Source organism: Rhinoderma darwinii, chromosome 3 (assembly GCF_050947455.1).
Source record: "Rhinoderma darwinii isolate aRhiDar2 chromosome 3, aRhiDar2.hap1, whole genome shotgun sequence".
Taxonomy (NCBI): domain Eukaryota; kingdom Metazoa; phylum Chordata; class Amphibia; order Anura; family Rhinodermatidae; genus Rhinoderma; species Rhinoderma darwinii.
In genome coordinates, this window is record NC_134689.1 from 232,902,814 (window position 1) to 232,923,149 (window position 20,336).

At 42.2% G+C, this 20,336-nt stretch overlaps 1 protein-coding gene across 2 annotated transcripts in view; it reads left to right on the forward strand.

The window, feature by feature from the left end:
* EXOC4 (exocyst complex component 4) overlaps positions 1–20,336 on the forward strand; it is a 410,874-nt gene that overhangs the window by 87,625 nt on the left and 302,913 nt on the right. For both annotated transcript variants that reach the window (XM_075857510.1, XM_075857508.1), the window contains exon 9: positions 2,186–2,274. In XM_075857510.1, the coding sequence (XP_075713625.1) occupies positions 2,186–2,274 (89 nt within the window). The remainder of the gene's footprint in view (positions 1–2,185; positions 2,275–20,336) is intronic.

Sequence of the window (20,336 nt, forward strand, 5' to 3'; positions counted from 1 at the left end):
GTTTTCTTATCCGTTTTATTTCTGATTTGCATTATTAAAAGGAATGTAAAGAGTATAAAGATTAATACATTTTCACTATTGTGTATTTAGTATTGTGTTAAACGATCTCTTATATGTAGCTGGCAGGGAACAGGAGGAGTCTTTGAGGGGGCTTAGAATCTGTGTAGCTGCAACCTCGCACACGGCTCTGGTGCAGAAGCAACTTAAGCTAAAAGTGTGAGCCCTTCATATGCTTACATTCTGAAAAACCAGTATAGAATTGTAGACTACTCCTTTGATATCATTCTACAGCAAGATATGTTGCACACTTGTTTATAATGATAACTTTTTGGGTGGGTAAATATCTTCCTATTTTAAATTTTGTGGATATTTATTTATTATTAAAAAAACCGAGAGAGCATGCTCCTATAAATATTCTCCAGTGAGTACTATGCAGGAGAGGGTACTACGATTTCCATTTCCAGAGATAAAATGGTTGGATGCCTAATTGCTGAGGGTCCCATTATTACATTATGTGATCGCTTCTAAGACCTAGATCAGCCCTCCTGTGAAATAATTAAAAAGGACCTGTCATGTCCCCAGAAATGTTAATCTTCTGCCATAGCTGCATTGCTCCCTCCCCATGATTTCAGCGCCGTTTATTTCATGTTTGCAGATACCTCCATTTCTCTACAACTAATCCCCATTCTTCCTGTGTACAGCTGGTTCATGTCGGCAGCTGATATGCCAATTTATGAATAAATTGACCACTGGGCGGTCTCCACATGAATTAACATAATTCAGGCGGAATGGAGGCTGATTGCAGCGATACGGAGGCACTTGTAAACATGTGAAAAACAGTGCTGGTATCCGGCAGAAGCAATACAGGCATGGCAGCAGACTTACATTTCAAGGGACACGACCGGTCCTCAAGTATTTGTTAATTACCCAATTTCCTTTTTTAAATTTGGTTTGATTATTTGCAAACTGGTATTTAAATGGTCACTAACCTTTCAAAATTCTTTGCATAAATCAATAATACAACTGAATATAAGAAACTTTGTAATCTTATTAGAGAAAAATGCTTCTTTCTCCACTTATCAAGAACTTCTACCCCTCCCTCCTGCACTGATCATTCACTCTCAATTTACTGCTAAAATAAGTCTTTAGAGACAAGAAGGATTATCAGCTCGCTGAAGGATCAGGTTACATGCTGCCCATAGGAGTCTATGGAGAGGAGAGGGAGGGAGCTGCTGGAGAGAGACAGAGGAGAGACTCACAGACGCTGCCGCAGCTTCTACTAGGTTTTATATCTCACCCCAGTCCTGCATTCACAGCTACACTGCTCATTACTGCTTTATGTTGTTCTCCATGCTGCTGCTACTTTTGAGGGTGTACTACAAAGATTGGGGAGCTGTGTGCTGTGTATGGGAGTCATAATAGCAGTTTGGCTGCTCCCACTTGATCGGGGAAATTAGAAAGAGAACTTGCAGAGGGGAAAATGTCTAAAAAATGCAGGATACAAATCATATATAGAGTAGATATAGATGTAGTGTTGAAAGGTTAAGAACGTTTTAAGTTACACTAAGTAACTTACAGTAATTTACAGTGACTACAGTATTCCACTTCCGTTTTTAAAAAGGTTTTCCTACAATGGACAATTATTACATGTCCACAGGTTTAATGATGTATGATCGCTTGAGGCCCTGCCACTGGGACCCCCACCAAGTACTAGAACAAGGGTCCCAATCCCTGTTCCTCCTCACTGCATGATTGCAGTGAGGAGAATTTTGAATGGATCAACGATCGCGCATGTGCACTGACGCTCTATAGTCTATGGGGACGAAGGAAACAGCTGAGCGCTACTCTCGGCTATCTCCATCGGACCCATAGAATGGAGTGGCAGCGCATATATGCGACTGCTGCTCCATTCAAAATCCTCACTGCGATCGTGCAGTGAGGAGGAATGGGGTCGGAACCCCCATTCTAGTGATGGGGATCCCAGTGGTGGGGTCCCTACGATCATACATTTATCACCTATCCTCTGACGACAAAGGATCGGGCATGTTGAAATCCATCATACCCGATCCTTCTTTCCCTCTGAAATTTAGGGGTTCGGCCGACATTTATTTATGGCTAGCTTTAGAGTAGATGTGTATGACAGTCTCAATGTAACTGCGTATTTGCAACTTTTTTTTAATTTAAGGTTTGAGTCCTCCTCACACGCAATAAGCATGAGTGCATATTTACGAGAACAAAGGAGAGAATTGTACAGCAAAAGTGGGGAACTTCAAGGTAAGAACTTATTCTACTTACTGCTAAGTGAAGTTCTCTAACATCTCTAGGCTCAGCTCCACTTTCCCTCACTGCTCACTATATAAAATGAGAACATCGCTCACATAATAGAAACTCAATCAAAATGTCGACCTTGTGATAGGCCATTGTAGGCCGCTTGTGAGAAAAATAGTATTAAAGGTGGTTGGTGGTGCCAGCAATACACACGCTATTTTTTCATTGTTTCCACAAAAAATACTTTGCATGAGGTAATTCTTCTTTAAAACAGCTAGCTGCCATTCAGGAACCTCTGTTATGGAAGAAAAGAAGCATATGCCGCTGCAACTTTTTCAGATGTATGCCCTGCCCCTGATGGTCCTCGCCACATCTTTAGAACAAACCTTGGTATTAACCTCAAGGCAATCCTGTGTCTTCTAGTTCCAAGACCTAGTTACCCAAATTAGGCCCCCAAATAGTAGGAGTACCATTTATAGCGGTTTCCATTGTAGGCCCACATATTCCTTATCTGTTGTGCCCCTTTTAAGCCAAGTAGTGGTTCCACTTCAGTAAAAACTATCATGAAAGCCACCAGTCTTTTTTTGACCATCCCTGACATCTCACATCCGCGCTGGATCCTTCTTGTTATGAAAGAGTCTCACAAGCTGCATGTGGCCCTGCTAATATTATACTTTATTTATTTGTCTGCTGTGCCGTGAATTTCTTCTTTATCATTTTTTTTTCTTCTGTTGTATAACTCTAGTATTGTCCAGTTAAGAGACCAAGAGCCAGGTTCCTTTCAAAATATTTCAAGAAGTGCTAACTTTCTTTTTTCTCAATGTTCCTCATTTTCAGGACAATGGTTTGTCAGTATCCGTCCTTTTCTAGAACAGCGTACTCAGGATTGCGTCTTGCCTAGCTATTAATGCAATCACCTTAACCAGAATTTGTAAGGCCACTTATTTCTTTTCCGTGTGTTTTTTCCAACGTGTCGGATTAGCTGCAGTTTCTCTACAAAGACCATCCAATCAAGGAGGGTTATTAAAACCAGGGAGCTTTATGACTGAGAATTAATTAGTAGAGTATTTTCATGCAAAACATCCAATTTTTTGATTAGCCACAGAGCAGGGCTGCAATTAACACTCTGAGAAGCTTAGATTTCCAGCTTTTTGATTCTCAGGAAATAAGATTATCAAACCGGGGTCAGGCACTTGACAGCAGTGGGTTTCAACGTGTAAGAAAATAATTTGTTTCTTGATTTTGTTGGTTAGATTTCATTAAGACCAACTGCCTGGAGGGGCGGGGGTGGATGAATATCGTAGGCTGATTTAGACACAAACTGTATAATTATTTGAAAAACTGATGCTAAGAAAGAATGAATAGCATAATTTGACTTTCTTATAAGAGTTATTGAGGCAGGTTTACTGTTCAAAATGCGCCTGAGTTTTGGTGCACATGCTGTGCACCAGTTTTTAGCTGTTTTAGACACTTTTTATGCCTCGGTCAATGGGAAGGTGCATGGCTTACAAAGGTGGCTTCAAAAGTTTGGGCACAAAAATGTGCCGTAAACTGGGCCAACCAAAGTGCGGCATAAGGAAGAGAAAAGTGTCGAACATGTCTAGCAAAATGTACCAAATTTATCATACAGCATGCACCACTTTGACACGTCATCTTTTAACTGACTTGTCTAAAATTTAGACAGTATTAGTAAATCTGCCCTTTTGTGTTTTCAAAAAAGAAGCCAGCGTATCTTTGCTACGGGCAGCCATACATTACATTCTGGCCATTCAAATCAATGGCTGTCCTTGTAATCTATGGACGCACTGACTCTGCCAGAGCGGTAACCTCTCTTAGGCCGGGTTCCCACACAATGTAAAAGCTTCAGAATTTCCGCAAATGGAATTCTGTGTGTAAATTCCACAGTATTTACAGTGGCAGCAAAGTGAAGGAGATTTAGCAAATCCCAACGACACACTGCAGAAAAATTGTGCGTAACATGTTCTGCGGTGTGTCATTCAATTTCGCAGCATGTAAATTTAAGCTGCAGGTATTATGCGGAGATGCTGCGTGTTTGGTCCATAGACTTAAGAGAGCATAAGTTCCGCAACAGATTTTTTTTTTTGCGGTTTATATAGCGGAAACGCAGTACAAACCGCTGGAAATCGTCAGATGCACAAAACTTTTTTCTATAATCAATGCTTTATACTAAATCCGCAGGTTAAACTGTGGAAAAACTACCGTGTCTCTGCAGCAATGTGCGCAGCAAAAATACAGTATTTGCTGCATGTTTCTGCTGTCTATATTTACCTTGTTCATTATATACATAAGGTTCTTTCATTATTTAGTTATATTATTAACCCGTTCGTGACCGCCAATACGTCTTTTCATGGCGGCCACCAATGGGCTTTATTCTGATGCATACGCCTTTTCACAGAGCAGCATCAGAATATTTAAACAGAGCAGGGAGCCGTTAAATCTCCCTGCTCTCAGCTACCAGAGGTAGCTGAGGGCTGGGGGCATCCCTACTTGAACGGGTGAGATCGATACAAGTATCGATCTCAACCGTTTAACCCCTCAGATGCAGCGCTCAATAGCGAGCGCCGCATCTGAGTGGTTTTGGAGAGACGGAGGGAGCTCCCTCTCATCCCACCGGCACCCGGCGATAAGATCGCCGAGTGTCTGTGTCTCCGATGGAAAAATTGCTGTTTTCTGTGAATCCTGACTTAAAAAATATGTGATCAAAAAGTCGCATCTACTCCAAAATGGTACCAATAAAAACTACAAGTCGTCCCACAAAAAAAAACCCGCATACCACTGCATCAGGGAAACAATAAAAAAAAGTTATGGCTCTTCAAATATGGAGACACAAAAACAAATAATTTAAAAAAAAAAAAAAAAAAAAAAAAAGAGTTTTTACTGTGTAAAAGTAGTAAAACATACAAAATCTATACAAATTTGGTATCGTTGCAATCGTAACAACCCGCTGAATAAAGTTGTTGTGTTATTTATACCACACGGTAAATGGCGTAGATGTGGGAAGCAAAAAAGTGTCGCAAAATTTCAGGTTATTTTTCTATCCCAGAATTATATATTTAACAGGTCTGGGTTGCTGGAGTGGAAGAGAATGGTAAAAGTTCCACTCTGTCTTCAGGGCAGTCCAGGGTTTGGGGTGCCTTATGAGTCTCATTAGCTGCCAGCTGTTAATGCTCCTTTAAGAAAGGTGTGATCTAATCACACAAGGCTCCCAGTCTGAGGAAGACCGGTATTGCCAGCCTGTGGAAGTCAGAAGTTCTGGTAAGAACATATGTTTGTTGTGAGGTGCTGGGCAGAAGGCCTTTCACCCTGATAGCTAGAGAAGCTGTATGTATAGTTAGAGGCTGGACGGCCTAGGGTTTATTTTTGAACTGTTTTGTAAATCCGCTTTTCCTGTATGAAGACAATAAAGCTGCTTGCGGACAGTTTCAGACCAAATCCACTGTGTTGGAGTGAAAATTCGTGTGTGCCAACCATCCTACCCTGGAGATGGCAATCCTGTGAGCGAACTTACCCCAAGTTGCCACACCACCTATATTTTTTCTGAAATATAAATCACTAGCTTTTATATCCGGCATTGCTCGGGAGGTTGACTTGCGGTATGGATAGAGTAAAAGCTCACTATTTAAATACCTCTCAATATGAATTTAATTGCTAGGGAGTGTAAATAATGTTATTGGAAGCATAAAAGATATGAAATTAAGCAATATATTCATTACAGATTTAGGCCCCATGCACACAAACGTAAAAACGTCCCTAATTACGGGCCCATAGACTTCTATTGGCCACGGGTACTTTCCCGTTTGCTTACGGGAAGGTGCCCGGGCCGTTGAAAAATATAGAACATGTCCTATTTCAGGCCATAATTACGGCATCGGCAGGCCCATATAAGGCTTCATGCCCACTTCAGTCTTTTTCTTCAGGGTGCTAGCTGTTTTTCAGACGGCTAGCACCCATACCCATTCATTTCAATGGGGCCACGCACACTTCAGTTTTTTTGATGTTTCCGTTGCTCCGTTCCGACAAAACTAGAGCATGTCCTACTTTGGTCCGAGATTCCGTGACCGTGAGGGGCCGTCAAAAAAACTGAAGGCACACAGAAGGCATCCGTGTGCCGTCCGTGTGTGACGGAGCCGTTGCCTAGCAACAGCTGGGCGGGCAGAGGTACACATACATACAGACAGATACTGCACTGCACTAATCGGCAGCCCCTTCTCTCTTTCAGCACTAATAGAGAGAAGAGGCTGCTGATCAGTGCTGGAACGCAGCGATATTAAGAAAAATAAGTTCATACGTACCCTGGCCGTTGTCTTGGTGACGCGTCCCTCTTCTGACATCCAGTCCGACCTCCCTGGATGACGCGGCAGTCCATTTGACCGCTGCAGCCTGTGATTGGCGGCAGCGGTCACATGGTCTGAAACGTCATCTCAGGAGGCCAGACTTGAGGAAGAAGCACACAAGCAGGGAGTTCTGGGTAAGTAGTAACAGTTTTTTTGCAGCAGTTTTTTTTTTAAATGAATCATTAATCTATATTGTGAGTGCCGCACATGGTATTCCCTGTCCAGCGGTTGTCTCTGTCCAGGCTGCTGAAAGAGTTAAGGGGCTGCACTGATCGGCAGTAACTCTTTCAGCACCCTGGACAGTGACTACCGCTGGACAGGGAATAGCATGTGCGGCGCTCACAATATCGTGTACATAGTGTGAACGGGTTTCAGTTTCCTCTCGGAAACTGAAACACGGAAGTGTACACGGAGTACACACGGGAAGCACACAGGTCCAATCACTGACACACGGATCCGTGAAAAACGGCCATGAAAACGGTGATGGAAGTGTGCATGAGGAAGAGCGTTGATAGTCGACGTCAGGGGATAGTCACTGTCCAGGGTGCGAAAAGAGTTAACTGATCGGCAGTAACTCTTTCAGCACCCCGGACAGTGACTACTGCTGGAGTTAAAAGTATTAAAAGTTAACTTAACCAGAACTCCTGCTTCTTCCTCCAGTCCGGCCTCCCGGGATGACGTTTCATCCCATGTGACCGATGCAGCCAATCACAGGCCAATTGCAGCGGTCACATGGACTGCTTTTAAACCAATGAAAAATCGGGCTTCAAACAAACTTTCCAAAATATATATTAGATTGCAGCTTTGACCGATCAGTCTATTTAATCTTAGAGATATGAGGGAAACAGTTTGTTCCGCTACAACCTCAACTTCCGCCCTTTCCACTTGCCAGTGTCCGTAACTCACTTTCTGTGATCGGCTCTCTGCCCCATGCATTGAGTACCAGTGCGCACATCTCCCTCCAGAACGCTCTGGGGCACAGAGTCCTTATGTTTGATTGGCCCACTCCTATTCAAATAGCCTGTGTGATTGAGTAGTAACATATTCCCCAGACGCAATGCTGAAAGGCGCGTTGGGCAGGTGGTAGCTATCTTGGTCTGTATGCCTTACTTTATTTGTTAGAATATTATGCATAGTCAGACGGTACAGAGGAATTAACATATATGTAATAACAATGTGGGCATTTAGGTTTTTGTATCTAGCATACTATACTATGCACTTAAAGTGGTCCACCGGATAGGTCATCAGCACATGATCTGTGGGGGTCCGACACCCGGACCCAACACAGTTAAGGCGGTCTGGCTTTCTCCGAGCACTGGACATACATGTCGGAAGAAGTTGGCTCCAGCCACCGAACATTTGTGAGTGTGAGCCTTTATATAGACTGGTACTGTGTAGTATTTTGGCCACACAAAATTTTTGAATGCGCCCCTTTTTGATGAGTTTCGGTCACAGAACTGCATCACTATTACCAGAAAAATCGCTAAAAAAGACCCTCCTCAAAAAACACGCAAATTTTAACTTTTCATGTTTTAATGCATCGGAAGAATGCTATTTTTTTTTTCTACTTTGACATATTGATGTAAATGTTGGGAGACCTTAATACACCCTAGAGCATGTTGGGCTAAAAAATTAATAAATAAAACAAAGAATCATTAAAACACCATAAAACAAAATGTGCAGTTTTCTTATTTATGCACAGCTAACACCTGGATATACCCCCCACAGCCCAAAAAAAAAAACAACGCATCTGTGTCCCATACAGCTGTTTTTTTTAATATATGTAGCCACATATGCATGCTTAAAGTATAATTACAGTATTAGTACTTCGGTTTTTTCTATAACCAGTATTCAACTTTCATTTGATCAAAAGCAGAGAAACATTTTGTCATTTGACTATATTCCCCTTTAGGCTGGGTTCACACAGAGTTTTTTGCAGGCAAAAAATCTGCCTCAAAATTCCGTTTGGAATTCTGAGGTAGATTTTCCTCTGCCTGCACGCCGATTTTCGCAGCGTTTTTCGCCCGAGGCCATTGAGCTCCGCGAGCATTAAACGCTGCGAAATATGCCTGATGTCAATGGGAGGTCAGAGGCGTAAACGCCCGAAGATAGGGCATGTCCCTTCTTTTTCCCCGCAAGAGAAATCAATGGGAGGCATTTTCAGCGAGCTTCCAATGCGATTTCCACATCAAAAAAACATGTAAAAAAAACTCTGTGTGAACTGGTCCTATATTTGTTTCCCTAAATGTTTTCTACAAGCTTCAGGTCTTTGCTAAAAAACACTGAATTATCCTGTAAAAAAAAAAAAGAAGCTTTTATCCAGCACTTCTACACTATCCATAACACCCTTATGTTTCCGTATTTATATATTGAAAATCTTATGTAACAAGAACAGCATTTGCTGTAATGGTATAAAGCAATGCTGTGTTACAATTGTCATATGTTTTACCACATGTGCATTTTGGCAGTACCATGCGTCCAGAATGTTATTTCTGTCAGAGAAACATGACATTTCATGTGGAATCATTTGAGATGGATTGAACTGCAAGCCCATATGTTACATGCAGTTTAATAAATGGCATAGTTTATTTTCTTAAAGGGAAACTGTCAGTGAAAAATGCTGTCCAATCTGTGGGCAGCAGGTTATAGAGAAGCGCTTCTCAAACTGAGGCACATCTCACTGGCGGGTGAGGCACGAGTCCCCGTCCTGATCATTTTTTTTATTTTTATTACATCCATAAAAGATCCCTGCAGCAGCGCAGAAGCACACAGTGGCATTTCACTGGGATCAAGTGAAGTGTTGATGTGCCATTTGGCTGCCTTCCCCTGTCCTCTCTTATAGCCAGCACGCCTCCTCTTCGCATTTTGGGCTGCAGGGGGAGGAAGAAGCCAGGAAGCAGCACATCAATCAGACCATCAGGAGACTGCAGGCTGAGGAGCAAGCACCACCTGGACCACCTCCAGAGTGACTAGGGCAACTGGGGGGGGGGGGGGGGGTAAGATAGACCGTGGCAGATGTCACTGGCCACCACAAAGGGGCAGCTAGCCTAAGTCTAGGAAGCAGGGAAGAGTGAAGGGAGGAGATTGTGTGTGTGTGTGTGTGTGTGTGTGTGTGTGTGTATGTGTGTGTGTGTGTGTGTGTGTGTGTATATATATGTATATGTATTTCTATATACACTGTATGAACAAAAGTATTGTAACACCTACAGCTGCTTTTATGACATCCCATTCTAAAGCCATAGGTCCCCCTTTTGCAGCTAAAGCAGCTTCCACTCCTCTGGGAAGGCTCTCTGCAAGAGTTTGGAAAATGTCAGTAGGAATTATTGTCTGTTCATCCAGAAGAGCATTTGTGAGGGCATGCACTGGTGCTGAACGAGAGGGCCTGGCTCACATTTTCCGTTCTAGTTCATCCCGAAGGTGTTTGATAGAGTTGAGGTCAAAGCTCTGTGAGGGCCAGTCAAGATCTTCCACACTAAACCCACCCAACCATGCTGTTATGGACCTTGCTTTGTGCACTGATGCAGAGTAATGCTGTAACAGAAAAAGGACCTTCCCCAAATTGTTCCCACAAAGTTGGAAGCATACAATTGTCCAAAATGGCTTAGTATGCTAAATTATTAGGATTTCCCTTCACTGGAACTAAGGCGCCTAGGCGAACCCATGACAAAAAAAAACCTTAGCATTATCCCTCCTCCACCAAACTTTATAGTTAGCACAATGCAGTCAGGCAAGTAATGTTCTCCTGGCATTCGCCAAACCAAGACTCGTCCATCAGAATGCCGGTTAGAGAAGCGTGATTTGTTACTCCGCAATACATGTTTCCACTGCACCAGGTTCCAGTGGCAGCATGCTGTACACCACTCCATCCAATGCTTGGCATTGTCCTTGGTGATGAAAGGATTTCATGCAGCTGCTAAGCCATGAAAACCCATGCCACGAAGCTCCCGGGGCACAGTTTTGCCGCGGATGTTAATGCCAGAGGAGGTTGGAACACTGCAGTCATTGAGTCAGTAGAGAGTTTGCGACTTTTATACGCTATGAGCCTCACACTCCGTGACCCCGCTCTGTTTCATGCCATGTTTATACCGAGCTGAAGGCTTTGTACGCATTGACATTGTTCATGCAATTCTTCCTCCCATCCAAACTACTGCTTTCAGAACTTTCTACATTTCCCTCATCTTGTCCATTTTTTTCTCTAGAACAATGATATTAAAGGGGTTGTTCGGGTTGGGGGGCTGTTTTTTAAACGGATTACCTATCCACAGGCTAGGTCATCGGTGTATGATCGGTGGGGGTCGGACACCCGGAACCTGCACTGATCAGCTATTCCGGGAGCTGGAATCTATGTAGGGGTTGGTGTCGAAAGCAGAAGGCTCGGACCACTGTATATTGCCCGTGCTGCAGTACTGCAGCTTGCTCCTATTCAAGTGAATAGGAGCAGAGCTGCAGTAACCCAGAACGGCTGCTATACAATAGTCGAAACCTACTGCTTCCGACACCGACCCTGCATAGCTTCCAGAGCTTGGAGGGAGCCGGAACAGCTGATCGAAGCGGGGTCCGGGTGCCGGACCCCCACCGATTTTATATACGGATCACCTATCCTGTGGATAGGTGATCAGTATATAAAACAGCCTCAACTTTGGCAACGCCAAATAATTTTTCCACTGTACAAGTTATATAGAAATGTATTACTATCTATTTGATACATTTGGGCATTTCACCAATCCTCAGGATTACAGAACTGTGCTGTCAGAGGATCATTCCTTCACTTTTTATAAACTTTATTATACCTAATATATTACCTAATTATACCGTTGCATCTGACTTTTAAGAGTAAGCGGACGTGTGTGCATGAGGAATAACACTATTTCTGTCCATCATTTGACTTGTAGTCTGCATTTTTTTTTTAGCAGATTTCCTCTCTGCAGGCTCTATCTCCAATTCTCAGTGGTCTCTGAGCTAGTATTTGCATGGATGAAACCACAACATTTAGACAGTAATTCACAAAAGTTGATATATATCGGGTATGCGATCAGGTTTGCAGATCTTGGTATATATTTAACTGTATAGGTACCAATAACAAGCTGTATCCTAAGCTGTATTATGTTATGTATTTGTCTTCTTGTTTTGTCTTTTTGGCAACTCCTAATTGTTATCGGTTTCTTTGTAAAGAACATTAAGCCAATCCTAGAAAGAAACTGCTTTATATAACTTTATTTTTGAAGTTGTGTCCGTAGAAAAAGCACAGTTTTTACTTTGAAAATGCCAAATATACCCCTCTGCTCACTCAAGGAACATACAAAGCACAATTAATTTGGCTGGGTACCTCCTTTTTTTTTTTTCCCCCTCAACCTCTAAATGACTCATTGGGATGTATTTGAAATGAATTCTTAAGTATTTTATGAATTGCCATGGGTAGAATAGAAAGGAGATAGTTGAGTTTTTTTTCTTGAAGCTCAAGCGAAAGATACCATGCTGTGTCGGTTATTGATGTGCTCGTGTATCTTCTTAACATTGTGCAGCTACTTTTTAATGGTTGGGATTTGAATTCACTGGGGAATAAGTAAGAGAAATTTCTTGTATTAATCTTAATTTATTGGACAGGGAGGTTTGGAGAAATTAATAGGCAAATACCCAGTTAGAACTCTGTTTGACTGTGTTCCCGTACTGAAAACATGATTACAGTACGGGACAGGAGTTCCACGGAGAGGCAGGGACTCCTAGCGTCGTACATAACTATGATGCTAGGAGCCCGGCTCCCTGCAGTGTGTTCGGTCCGGGACTTGCGGCCGAAATACGTTCCGTCCATTACGGATGTAATGTGCTCGTGTGAATCCAGCCTTAGGGAGTTGAGAGTCCATCTTGTCTAAGGCTGGGTTCACACTGCGTTTTTGATGTCACGTGGTTTTTTTTTTTTTTAGTTCTGGTAGATAATCTACCATGTCTCTAAATGGGAGTCCATCAACCAAAACAAGAAAAAAGCAGGTGTGGACCCAGCCTATGGCAAAATAGAGAAAACCGTAAATTTAGAGTGAGCGAACAGTAAGGAGGGAGGAAAGGATGCCAAGTAGAAATGAGAATTTTTTTCTTTGATATGATATATTACAAAGTTTTTTCATTAACTTAAATTATTACGTTTATTTAATCTGCAGTGCGTATTTAAAAACTTTCATTGCTGCATTCTCTGCATTCACTGAAATATACATTGTTGAACCTTGTCAGAACATTCTCAGAGTAATGAATGAATGAATGTTTTTGGAATGTGATTTATAGAGCTGGACGTAGAGTTGTTGTTGGAGAAAACAAAGATACAAGGCTTCATGAAATCCATCTAAAATCCTTGATAATAAGTCTGCACAGGGCAATTTCTGGTCAATGAACAGACACATTTCTAGCAGTACAATACAGGAAAATTAAAGTGGCATATACTGTATATATCAGTGTAACAGTGTACTTCGTTTTGTCAGTTGTTTATGACAAACGGATGTGTTCTGATTCTGCAATTTTGTGTGAAGTAGGTTTGTCCAATCCAGTTTTTAGGTTTCAAATTATTTATTTAACTTTAAAACAAAGGATAGTAGCAGTGGGATAAGGATGGAACGGAGAATGGAATTTGGCTTGAAGGAGGTGAAACAATACAAAATAGAGCAATTGTAAGTTCTTAATGTATTGCCGATTTGGAGAAAAAAAAAAGGTATTATAGTCCTTAGAATATGGTGGTAGATAGTCATAAAAAAATTATGTCAAGCTAATTGAAAATAACACTTCTGAGGAATCTCCTTCGCTATTCAAAGAGAGTAAGTCAATGATTAAATCTGAAATTAGAAATTCTCTTACGGTGAAAAGTGTTTATTCCTGAGGGGGTGAAATTTAAAATATTCCTTCGAGGACGATGTCTGTGCCAATTGGGAAAGAGTCTCTAAGGTTGATGTGACCATTGCTTAAAGTTTCCAGGATATCGGCTTTGCCCTTTTGATGACATGGGTATACTTAAAGACCCTTTGTATAAATAGTGCGGAAATCTTTTTTTAGGCCAGGGCTACACCTAGACTTTTTGCAGTACTACATAATTGATTTTAACTATTGAGCTACAGCTGAAGTCCAAATGAGTCCATTGAGTTGCATGCAGTCTTGGACTGCAGCTGTCGCTCAATAGTTGAAATCAATGATCTAGTACAGGGGTAGGCAACATTTTTTGTATGGCGTGCCAATTAAAAAAAATAAAAAAATTAAAGATGAAGTACTCGGTGTGCCATGCAAAAAAAGAAAGTCCTATAACACAATCTGTTGCTATGTATGTGATATAAGTCAGTTAATTAAACTTACATTTCAGTGTGAGCCTTGACCTTGACTTTCTTTGCCAAGATGATCCATCTGTGGTGCATATGGTTTAAGCTGAAGATAGGCCTCATAGTGGTCTGCAGTAAACCTGCTTCGTAAGGGGCTGAGGATGGAATTCATTTGTGAGAAGATCTGCTCACACAGATACGTCGACTCAAAGACTGACAGCATTGCCAATGCAGTCTTCTTTAAACAGTCAAATTTCTCTGGAAGTGGTGTCCGACCCATGAAAAGGAAATGTGCATTTTCTTTGGATGTTTCAAGTGATGTGCACAGCTCACAAAAACTACTAAAAACTCACTAAACACCAGCTTCTGGGGTGCTGCTCAGAGGAGAGCGTGGCTACTAAACACCAGATTGTGGGGGCTGCTCACAGGAGAGGAGCGGCTACTAAACAACAACTTGTGGGAGATCTCACGGAAAAGAGAGCGGCAACTAAACTCCAGTTTGTGGGAAGGCGGGGGTGGCTGCACAGAGATTTTTCTGGGGAGTTCTAAACACCAGTTTGGAGGACTGTAAAAACCTGCTCAGAATTTTTTTTATATTTTCAGTGATTTATAATAGAACTTCAAAACTTGTAGCTCTTATTTTACAGGTAAACCTGTAATGGCAGCGGCGACGATGACAACTAGGGGAACAGAGGAGCTTGGCAGCGCTAAACGGGATAAAGAGCGATGCTGCATTGTGTCTTTGCCAAGCACACAACACAGCGCCGCTCAGTGTTAAGCACCGAGAAACACAAGCCGCAAGGCAGTGTAGGACTTCATTCTATCGGCGATCTGATAGTTAAAACTGAAGCGCTGCTCGGCCGTCCTAAGGAAGCAGCGATCTCTTTGCTCTAACCCACTCTCCCCCTGTGTCTCCCCGTGTCTCTCCCGGTGTTCAGTGCCGCAGCATATAACAGCTCTGGACACGGGGAGAGCGTTGCAGAGATCAAGGCCCCGTGTGCAAGCTGTGGCACGAGTGCTGTAGGTTGACACCTAATCTAGTTCGACAAAAAAGTCTAGGTATAACCCTAGACTTAAAAAGCGCAAAAGGTCAAATAGACTGCAGCGTCATCCAGGGAGGTCGGACTGGATGTCTGAGGAGGAACGCGTCACCAAGACAACGGCTGGGGTACGTATGAACTTATTTTTCTTAATATCGCTTAATATCGTTCCAGCACTGATCAGCAGCCTCTTCTCTCTATCAGTGCTGAAAGAGAGAAGGGGCTGCTGATTAGTGCAGTATCTTTCTGTATGTGTACCTCTGCCTGCCCGACCGTTGCTAGGCAACGGCTCCGTCACACACGGATGGCACACTTCCGTGTGCCTTCGGTTTTTTTGACGGCCCCATTGACTTGCATGGGCCTTACGGTCACGGAATCTCAGACCAAAGTAGGACATGCTCTACTTTTGTCGGAATGGAGCAACGGGACCGTCAAAAAAACTGAAGTGTGCGTGGCCAAGTTGAAATGCATGGGTCAGGGTACTAGCCGTCTGAAAAACGGAGAGCACCCTGAAGAAAAAGACTGAAGTGGGCATGAACCCTTATATGGGCCTGCCGGTGCCGTAATTACGGCCTGAAATAGGACATGTTCTATATTTTTCAACGGCCCGTGAACCTTCCCGTAAGCAAACGGGAAGGTACCCGTGGCCAATAGAAGTCTATGGGCCCGTAATTACAGCCGTAATTATGGCCTGTGATTACGAGCGTTTTTACGTTCGTGTGCATGAGGCCTAAATCTGTAATGAATATATTGCTTCATTTCATTTCTTTTATGCTTCCAATAACATTTAGACTCTAGCATATCGAGAGGTAGCAATTAAATTCATACTGAGAGGTATTTAAATTGTGAGCTTTTACTCTATCCATACCGTAAGTCAACCTCCCGAGCAACACCGGGTATAAAAGCTAGTGTTTTATAATAAGCGATTGGGAATCCATCAGGGCCAGGGCTTTTACCTGTCGGGATGGCCGAGAGGACCTTTAAAGCTTCAGCTTCTGTAATCGGGGCTGAAAGTCTAAGTGCCGCTGCTTCTGACAGTGTAGGGAGACTAACAGAGTCCAGAAAAGAGGCAATAATGTCCTGTCTGGATCTAGAATCTAGGTTTCCAGACCATATTAAATGTCAATATTAAAGGGGGACTCGTAGTATAGGTTAAACTCCTTCGCGATGCTATCAGTGTTGACATATCGGCAGCCTGTAGAGGATCCTAGTCAGCTATTTCCACAAGCATGTGGATTTTAGACACTGGGGATTAAGGCTAGATTTTAGTTTTTTCCCTTTTTAAAAAGGTTCCTTATAACAAAGAATCAACCATCTGCGGTAGGCCAGTCTGTTCTTTAGGTAAAGGGCTAGAAGTTCCTATTTCAAACAGAAGGAATGGAGAGGGTATTACTTTGTCTTTTCCCTAGTCAAAATTCTGAGTGCTTCCTTCAGGACCGTTATAAATTCTAAGACCCTGAATAGAGTCCTCAAAATATAAAGAATTCTAAATGGAGACGGTAAAGACTATGTGGAACCTTTGGTTCCCACACTGCTACATAGATCGCATCGATTTACAGGACTTAGATTGTCATGTTCTGATTCATCAGGAACATTAGAAGTTTCTGTGGGGGGGGGGGGGGGTTCTTGAACATTTTCAGCTCCATGCCCTCCCCTTTGGTATTCCTATGGCCACTCGAGTCTCCACCAAGTTAGTGGCAGAGATGTCCGCCCACATTCGCTAGAAAGACTTTCTTTTCACCACGTGTGAAGAATAATTTTTAATCCTAGAGAAGTCAGAATAGACTTGCTCAAATTATGTATCTCAAATATTCTTTATCCTTTTAAGACTAGAATGGATAGTCCATACCAGAAAATCAAGGCAGGCATCGGAATGAAGTAACATTTTTCTAGGGATATATTTACAAACTATGTAGTTGGCAACAAAAGATGCTACATAGCGGAAGAAAAGAAAGACTGCAGCTTAGTAGCAAACCAGATTTCTTGTCTTTGCTTACCTTAGGGATACACAATGTCTCTCCTAGGATCTCTGTTTCCATCACCCAGTACTATTGGGTTCAGGGCTATACCAGTGCTCTTCAATAGGAAATCCTGGCGGCCTAGGACAAGAACGGTCATCTAAAGAGATTGCCTTAAGTATCGGACAAGATATTATGATCCTGGTCTTGGTGGCAGCACAGTGAGATTTCTAAAAGTTTCCTATATGTTCAGGCCTATTGATAGGCTGAAAGTCAGTGGCTTAACTGTAGAGGGTGCAGAGGTAGCAGTCTCTCTGCCACATATGAGGAGATCAATACTAAAAATGTGTAATATTTAGGGGTCCCTGTTGCAGGATTTGTGTTGGGGCCCAGCACCTAGAAGTAGCGCTTTTCCGAAAGTCCTTCCCTTAGGATCCTAATTTAGTCCTCAATTCCCTGATTAAACCTCCCTTTGAGCCTTTAGATTCTTTGTCCATAAAGATTTTGACGCTTGAGACCGGTTTCCTGATGGCTTTCACATCGACCCATGGGGTTAATGAGTTAAAGGCTATTTCTATAAACCTGCCTTTCACCATGGTGTTAGAAGACAACATTTTTATTAGACCAGACCCTACCTTATTATCTAAGGTAGCCTCTAAACATCACCATTTGCAGGAAATTGTTCTTTCTTCCTTTTGTAATGAGGCAAAATCACAGAAGGAAAGAGACTTCCATTACTTAGACTTCAAGAGATGTCTCCAATATATGGAATCCACCTTTGCTTGTAGAAAAACATTCAATTGCAGGGTCCTTGCAAAGATAGCTCTGCCACCAAAAGCTCAAACTAGGTGGATCAGGAAGGATGGCAACTTTCTTCGCATAGGCTGGATTCACATCTGCATTAAAGTTTTAGTTTTTCTGCGCCGTCAGAAAAAACTGTAGTATCCAGGACGTCGCACCAACGGTGCGGCTGACCGATCCCCTTGACTGGCATTCTTGACTGGATCTGTGACGGAGGCTCCAACACTGATGTGAACTTAAGGTGCATGTGTGTTGGGGAGTCCGGAATAGCTGTCCACCGAACAACATTTTTACAGCAAAATTTTTTGAACTGAAAAGAAGGGAGAGAGCCAAAACAGTGCGTGCTTTAAAATGGGATGCATCACACTATTTCTGTATGACACCTGCACTACAAAATCAGAACTGCGTGTAAGTGTTTTTAAAATTTACCATACATCGCTGGAATTTTAAATGTATTATGTAGTCGAAACCCTGTTTACCCTGATGTAATCTGCCCAGTTTATACACATATCCCCAGATGTAGTACCAATTAAGTCGCATTCCGCTTCTCCCCTTTTAAGCCCTGCCGTGTGTTAAGGCAGCAGCTTATGACCACATATTGGGTTATTTTCGTACCCAGGAGAACCTGCATAACTAATAATTTATGGGATGTTTTGTGTCTCCGTTGGCTCAAGCTATGCACACTATATTAATAACAATGGCATAATTGTTGAAAATTAGTTTTCACGCTGCATTATCCACTGCACATTAACCCCTTCCCGCCGCAGCCCTTTTTCAAATTTTCATTTTCGTTTTTTCCTCCCCACTTTCCAAAAGCCATAACGTCTTTATTTTTCCGTCAATATAGTACTATGAGGGCTTGGTTTTTGCGGGACGAGTTGTAGTTTTGCGTAGCACCATTTATTTTGCCATATAATTTACTAGGAAACGGGAAAAAAAAATATTTGTCGGGTAGAAAATGAAAAAAAAACAGCGATTCCTCCATGGTTTTTTGCGCACCGTTTTTACGAAATTCACTGTGCAATTAAAACAAGATGTTAACTTTATTCTGTGGGTCACTACGATTACGGCGATACCAAATATATATAGTTTTTTTCTATATTTTACTACTTTTACAAGTAAAGTGTAAAAAATAAAATTTATTTTGTGTCGCCAAAATCCGAGAGCCATAACTTTTTTTATTTTTCCGTTGATTAAGTGGTATGAGGGTTGCGTTGCAGGGGGCGCGATGAGCTGTTAGAGGGGGTCGCCCCCCTTTTTCTAACGAGTTAAACGAGCGTTATCGTGCTCCAGCATGATGCCGCTCGTTACTCTGAAGTGTCGGCTCTAACATACAGCCGACACCCGCATCGTATGGAGCGGGTTCACTCCGTGAGCCCGTTCCATACTTCCCCCTACCCGACTTTGGCGTATGGACACGTCAAATGTCGGGAAGGGGTTAAATTCTTGAAAACACCTGTGGGGTCAAAAAGCTCATTACACCCCTAGATGAATTCCTTTAGGGATGTAGTTTCCAAATGGGTCCACTACTTCTACTTGCGTTTTCAACTGTACAGATACCTCAGGGGCTTTGCAAATGTGACATGGTTCCCTGAAAACCATTCCAGCAAAATCTGCAATCCAGAAGCAGAAGGTTTCTCCTTCCCTTCTGAGCCCTGCTGTGCCGTAACAGCAGTTTACGACCACATATGGGAATAAATTGTGGGATCGTTTTTTTTCTACTAGAAGCAGAGTTTCTAATATTTTTTGAATAAATAGAAAAGCTATTGATGAAAATTCACCACCAAATTAAAGTATCTGTCACGAAAAAAACATTCTAATATTTACTTGGATAAGTAAAAGCATTCCAAAGTTATTACCTCATAACGAGACTCATCCGTTTTGGAAAATGGGACTGCCTCCTTCAGGGGTTATAGGGTTATTTCCATCGAAGACATTTATGGCATATCCACTGGATCTGCCATAAATGTCTGGTAGATGCTGGTCCCGCACCTATCTCCAGAATGGGGGTCACCTGACCCTTGTCCCGCCATATCCTTGAATTGCCAGCATTGTTTGATGCTTTTCCCACGTGTTTCTTGCCCACGGCCGTATAATCGAATGCAAAGAAAGGCTGCAATAAATTCTCCAAACAAGCCCCGCCGTTTTTTTCTGACTTCCATTGATTTCAATGGGAGATTAGAGGCAGAAAACACATGAAGAAAGAGCTCGTCACGTTTTTTTCTCCGTGAGTGGCCAAAAACCTTTTGCGGTGGGGGCGATTTGAGGTGTCTCTGAGATATTTTATTGAAATATCATCCATAATAATTTCCTGTTTTCTATTTTGATTCAAACCCCTAATTATCTACAAAAGAAAAACCTATGGCTTACACCAAAAACATTTTTAAGGATATTGGATTATCCTGGTATTTTTCTATTCCCTTCAGTAGCAGCCATGATCTTGCTGTCATAAAGCATTTATAGATCTATTGGAAATCTTTGGTTGCTTTGAAATTGTACAATGTCTAGTGAATAGAAAATTCTGTACTTAGAATTGATAATTTAGTAATTGTCTGGGTGTAATCTTCCATGCTTTAATGTGTTGGGCAGGCTACATATGCCCCATAAATATTGCAATACTTTCAC